Source organism: Mirounga angustirostris, unplaced genomic scaffold, assembly GCF_029215605.1.
Source record: "Mirounga angustirostris isolate CCGP_5_RB_7025 unplaced genomic scaffold, mMirAng1.0.hap1 SCAF_9, whole genome shotgun sequence".
NCBI lineage: Eukaryota > Metazoa > Chordata > Mammalia > Carnivora > Phocidae > Mirounga > Mirounga angustirostris.
In genome coordinates, this window is record NW_026991717.1 from 92181985 (window position 1) to 92188605 (window position 6621).

General features: G+C 34.2%; 1 protein-coding gene and 1 non-coding gene across 4 annotated transcripts in view; both read left to right on the forward strand.

Annotated features, from left to right (window-relative positions):
• The window catches only part of PRPF39 (pre-mRNA processing factor 39), a 40692-nt gene that overhangs the window by 28057 nt on the left and 6014 nt on the right, over window positions 1-6621 (forward strand). For all 3 annotated transcript variants that reach the window (XM_045900773.3, XM_064570990.1, XM_045900777.3), the window contains 6 exons: window positions 1149-1314; window positions 1771-1878; window positions 3029-3193; window positions 3508-3634; window positions 4215-4483; window positions 5354-5538. In XM_045900773.3, coding sequence (XP_045756729.1) covers window positions 1149-1314; window positions 1771-1878; window positions 3029-3193; window positions 3508-3634; window positions 4215-4483; window positions 5354-5538 — 1020 coding nt within the window. The remainder of the gene's footprint in view (window positions 1-1148; window positions 1315-1770; window positions 1879-3028; window positions 3194-3507; window positions 3635-4214; window positions 4484-5353; window positions 5539-6621) is intronic.
• Window positions 4581-4666, forward strand: LOC123862777 (small nucleolar RNA SNORD127). Its single transcript, XR_006795445.1, has one exon. It is a non-coding gene; the product is annotated as a small nucleolar RNA SNORD127 (small nucleolar RNA).

Sequence of the window (6621 nt, forward strand, 5' to 3'; positions counted from 1 at the left end):
AAAAGTGAAATGACTTTTTTCAAAACACTCAAAATTAACCTGTTTCTTTGTGCAGAGTTTTGGCAATTGGACAGACTAATCTAGAATTGAGGAGAAAAGTATGGGCTTGAGTTAAAGTTTTGCAGGTCACCATAGTATGCTTATTTCTGTATTAATAAGATTGGCCAGGAAGTTAATGAAGATAGATGAGAACAAAATGTCAAATGGAATCCTTGGCAATCCTGACATTCAGGGACCAATAGGAAGGGAGAATCCTCAAAGATCAAGATCAGTCAGAGACTTGGAGGCAAACCAAGAAAGTGGTAACTCAGTGCCTTCTAAAAGGAAAGCATGGTTAAAGGCCTTTAGTAGTGAAGACATTATTAGAGTATAACCTGTACTATGAAACAAGTGTCCATTTAATTTTGCATGTAAGAGGCATTTGGTGACTTTAATTAGTGCAGTTTCATTGGTGTGTTTGGCACGGACACAGATTCAGGAGTAACTGGGAGGTGGGGAAGAAACGGCAAACATTTGTTGATCATTTACAAATGATCATTTATGATTTAAGTAGGGTTTATATTTTAAAGTAATTTTGCATAAATAAATACATTTTGCAAAATAGTATTGTGCCATTTTACATATGAGAAAGCCAAGACTTAAAGAAGGGAAAAACTGGGACGCTTGGGTGGCCCGCTCAGTTAAGAGCCTGCCTTTGGCTCAGGTCATGATCCCGGGGTCTTGGGATCAAGCCCCACGTCAGGCTCCCTGCTCAAGCAGGGAGTCTACTTCTCCCTCTCCCTCTGCCCCTCCCCCCACTCGTCCAAGTCCTCGTCCACGTCCATGCGTGCTTGCTTTCTCTCTCAAATAAATCTTAAAAAAAAAAAAGAGAAAAACTTCCCCGAGGTCAAATAACTAATAATGGACAGAGTTAGGATTTGAATGTATGCCTATCCATGCCTTCTCTGTTACATTGCAAAGGCATAAAAGAAATGAAGATGTCTGTAGACTGTTTCATCAAGTGGTAGGTTTTTACTATAAAAAAGGATAGAAAGGGTTTGGTGTTTTAAATCAGAAATTTTTTGAAAGAGTACTGTGTAGTAGGAATTAAATGTGGGATCTAAAATTATGCTTCATATATAGAGAATTTATTTTTATTGGCTATTTAGATTTAAAGAACATGTACAGAATAACTTGCCTAGAGATCTGCTAACTGGTGAACAGTTTATTCAGCTGCGAAGGGAATTAGCTTCTGTAAACGGACATAGTGGTGATGATGGTCCTCCTGGTGATGATCTACCGTCGGGAATTGAAGACATTACTGATCCAGCAAAGGTAACCAGACTTACTGAAAAATCCTTCAATGCATGAGAAACTAGACTTTATATCCCTTGACTGCATCATGTGTTGTATGACTTGTGTCTCATATAAAATTAATTTCTAATTAAGGCAAGTGGGACTTCTTTAGCTATGGTGTGGTTTAAAAAGAGAGTTAAGGTAGAGAATCTATTTTACTATGAGACACCTGGAAATAGCTTAGAAGGACATTTTGCCCACGTGGTAATCTACTAGTCCCCTTTAAACGTACACAAGAAAGTGGTTTATTAGGAAGTTCTGTTAGAAATTTTAGAATTGTTAAGTGTACTTTCCATATAATTGTTAACAGTTTAAAACTACCACTATTCTCAGATTATAAAGTAGGTATAGATAATACCTAAATTTAAGCAATAATATTAAAAAATTTCAGTATATAACTTGTGTGATTTAAATTTTTTTCTTTTTCTTCCCAAGCTAATTACGGAAATAGAAAACATGAGACATAGAATCATTGAAATTCATCAAGAAATGTTTAATTATAATGAGCATGAAGTTAGTAAAAGGTGGACATTTGAAGAAGGTGTAAGTGTTTTTGTTTTGTAATAGGCTTCAAAATATAAAGATAGGAATAATGTATTTTTCAGTTTTGAGTAATGTCTCTCTACTTTTTATTTTTGCTTATTTAAATACTATTACCAGTTTCCCATGATCAGTTTTATCATTTTCCATTATCAATTTTAGAATGTTATAAAATGAATTCAGATTTACTCCAGTTGGAAGATACTTATTTAATCTGAGCCATTTTATTACAGTTGTTCAATTTTTTAAATCATCTTATTTGAGTTCATACTTTACATACAACAAATGCACCCATTTTAGATGTGTAGTAAAATGAGGGTTTCCCTCCACAGATTCTAATTCTTGTAAAATGAGGGTTTCCCTCCACAGATTCTAATTCTTTATTTCTGTTTTTCTAAACAGCTTTTTTGAGATACAGTTCACTTACCGTATAGTTCATCCATTTAAAGTGTATAATTCAGTAGTTGTTGGTGTGTTCACAGATAGGTACAGCCATCACTATGGCCCATTTTAGAACATTTTCATAACCTCACAAAGAAATTCTTTATCCTTTAGCTGTCACCCCTCTACTCCCTCACCTGTCTGCTCCACCCCTTACCCCCAGCCCTAAGGTACTACTAATCTACTTCTGTTTCTATAGATTTGTTCTGGCCTTTCATTTGAGTGGAATCATATACTATGTGGTTTTTTTGTTGACTGGCTATAAGGTTTGACATGTATTTGCACATTACAGTGCTCCATGGCAATCAGATATGGGACTAGTCTGTCATCCCAGGAAGTTCCCTTGGTCCCTTTTCATTCAGTAACCCCCATCCCACTCTACTGATCTGCTTTCTGTTATACAGTATAATTGTTCAGTTTTAAAATACTCAGTAAAAAAATTTACTGAACGTAAAGAAAATTGTGTAGTGCCATTACAATTAATAAATGAAAGATACATTCTGCTTCTTCAATTTGTAAAGTCTAAGAAATATAATTTTAAAAGTTCTTATCATGAAATACGGTGATTAAAATTTTTTTGGTTCACCATCATTAATTACATACATAATTTAGATAATTCGTATTGTTACTATAGTCATGTATTTTCTGGTGTTGGTATTGGTTTACTTTCATTCCTGTTAACACTATTTTTCCTGTCATACTTTTATTACAGATTAAAAGACCTTATTTTCATGTGAAACCATTGGAAAAGGCACAACTAAAAAACTGGAAAGAATACTTAGAATTTGAAATTGAAAATGGGACTCATGAACGAGTTGTGGTTCTCTTTGAAAGATGTGTCATATCATGTGCCCTCTATGAGGAGTTTTGGATTAAGGTAAGAAAATTAGATGCTCTGAAACTTGAACATATTATAAACATTGATCTAGTGACTAACCTTTTTTGTACTTCTGTTGAATGTTGTTCATATAACTATATCTGTTGCATTAGGAGATGGTCTGCTTGCAACCAGATTTGACTGCTGCATATGCCAACCTCGTTGCCTCTCTTCGTCCTTCCTTACAGAAACTAGTCTAGTGGTTCAATAAAGGTGCTGAATGGGTTTAAAAATAGAATTTTATCGTTCTGTCACATATTTAATGGCTCGTTCAACTGTAAATTATTCAGTATTTCCTTTGTTTCTGTATGTAGTATGCCAAGTACATGGAAAACCATAGCATTGAAGGAGTGAGGCATGTCTTCAGCAGAGCTTGCACTATTCATCTCCCAAAGAAACCCATGGTGCATATGCTTTGGGCAGCTTTTGAGGAACAGCAGGGTAAGAATGAGGAAATTCATTTGGTATTTTTGGGATTTTAAGGTACTTCTGGATAAAGTTCTAGGAATTGAGTCTTTTTTTTTTAAAGATTTTATTTATTTAACAGAGAGAGAGAGAGAGAGGCAGTGAGAGAGGGAACACAAGCAGGGGGAGTGGGAGAAGGAGAAGCAGGCTTCCCGCCAAGCAGGGAGCCCGATGTAGGGCTCGATCCCAGGACCCTGGAACCATGACCTGAGCTGAAGGCAGTCACTTAACCAACTGAGCCACCCAAGCGCCCCTAGGAATTGAGTCTTGAGGGATGGTGTAAAGCAGAGGTCAATAAACTTTTTCTGTAAAGGGCCAGATGGTAAAATTTTAGGCTTTTCAGGCCATATGGTCTCTCTCCTGACAACTCTACCATTATAGCCGAGAAGCATCTGTAGATAATAAACAAATGAGCATGGCTGTTTTCAGTTTTAAATTAAAAAAAAAACAGGTGGAGGGCCGGATTTAGCCTGTGTACTGTTATTTGCCAGTACCTTGCATAAAGGATATTTCAGAAGTTTAAACAAAAGCATAAACATTTAATTAACATTTCTAGGTAATATTAACGAAGCCAGGAATATCTTGAGAACATTTGAAGAATGTGTTCTAGGATTGGCAATGGTTCGTTTGAGAAGAGTAAGTTTAGAACGACGGCACGGAAATATGGAAGAAGCTGAACATTTGCTTCAGGATGCCATTAAGAATGCCAAATCAAATAATGAATCATCGTTTTATGCTATCAAACTAGCCCGGCATCTTTTCAAAATACAAAAAAACCTTCCAAAATCAAGAAAGGTGCTTTTGGAAGCAATCGAAAGAGACAAAGTATGTATTTGTATTTTAGAATATCTTTCATAAAAAAACAAAAAACAAAAACAAAAAAACAACAGAAGAGCAGTGGTCATTGTTTGTTTTCTCATTTTGGCAACTATGATGTAAGATTTGGTCTGTATGTAATATATTTTATTACTAAATGAAGACAACAGTCCCTCTAAACTGATGTTGCCATTCTTTAAAAAATTTTCAAATCATTAGGAATTAAAAGGTTGAGAAAATTAAGATTATTGGATTAAAAATTGTTGCAGACATTGTGACAAATTTAGAAATTTTACAGCAGATTTACTGATTATTCTAAGTAGAGGACTTGGGAGAATATCTTATAAACAAAAGCATGGCTTATGTCTACGTCTTAGCAACTATAACAGTGAGATTCTCCTTTTCCAAAGTATTTCACTTTATCAGTTGATAAAAGGCAGTATATATGATATTTCTCACTTTTTAGATTTTTAGCTAATACCAGGTCTGTTTAAGACACAGGTCTATAACAGTGTGTTTCCAGCTGCAGTTTAAGATGATAACAGTATTAATGGGAACTGTACAAACCATTTTTTAATATTTTATATTTGTCATGGTTGGTCAAGCCACATTAAACCCAAGATAGGATATAGGGTTTTAACTTCCTGGGATTTAACAGTTTGGCATAATTTGGGAGATACTAGGTCATTACTTCTCAATGTGCTAATTAGTTTTGTCACCTGTTTTGATAATATGCTCAAAACATTTAACATGAGTTACATTTTAATACGATTCTCAATATTTTTCAAACTTAGACATAAAATTTAAGGCATTTTAAATATCTGTGTTCTAATAAAAATATCTTAGAAATATTATTAATTGATACTGCTTTTTACACAGGAGAATACAAAGTTATACCTCAATTTACTTGAAATGGAATATAGTGGTGACCTCAAACAAAATGAAGAAAATATCCTAAATTGTTTTGACAAAGCTATACATGGTTCATTACCTATTAAAATGAGAATTACATTTTCTCAGAGAAAAGTGGAATTTCTTGAAGATTTTGGTTCAGATGTTAATAAGTAAGATCTTAATTATTATCTATTTGCATAGTAGATGAGCATTGATAATTTTGGTTGGGAGTTTGATGATTAGTGCAAATTCATATATTGTTAAATTTAAAATGTTTGCCTAGGTTACTTTTTCCTCGTATATATGGAGGGTAAATTCAGTTTTGCAAATGTGTATGTGTTTAACAGGAGGATAGATGGTTTGTCTTTACTTCAAAATTGTTTTCAAAATTTTAGCATGGTAATGTAAACAATGAGAGAAGGCAGGAAACAGCAATCCCATGAAAAAAGAAATGGGTCAAGGATTGAACCCTAAAACACAGAAACAGTATATAGGCCACTAAAGGGGGACGGGCTTAATTTGAAATAGGGATGCCGTTTTATCTCTAATTGGAGAAAATGGATATGGTTGCACAGAGCATGCCTAATGGACTCAATTTAATGCATTGTAAGAAGCTGAAAGTTGAGGGTGGTGGAAGGATTTACTCTAAGGGATTTGGGAAAAGGAGAAGCTTGTGATTTATAGTTGCAAAATAGAAGAGTAGAAGTACCGATTAGAGTATTGCTGCCGTTCCAGTCTTAACTGCTTCTAGTAGGGAACTATCCCACGTAGTAGGCATGTCCCTTTTCTAATTACCCTAATTAATTTAAAGTGATTTCTGTTGAAACAGCTGTTGATAAAATGAGGATTTATGTGTCTTTATATATGTATGTATACATTTTTGATGGTTGAGTAAAATTTTAGCTAAACTAAAAAACATTTTAACATAAGTTAATTTTTAATACAATCGTATATATGTGCTTGACACATTAAATGTGTTTTATGAATTAGCTAAATGTGTTTTATGAATTAGGTATAAGTACTGTTTTTTTGTTGTTGTTGGTACTGTTGTTCTTTTAATAGATGAAGAGAGGCTTAAAGAGATTAGAAATTTTTCCAAGGTCAGTTAGCTGCTATTTCATTGTGCAGCTGGGATTAGAACTTGCTTCAAAGTCTATGCTTCTAACCACCTGTGCTGTATATTTAGTGTCTTCTGTTTATTTTGTACTGAAGAAGGTGCACAAAAGAAATGGGATATTTAATTCCAGGTTTTA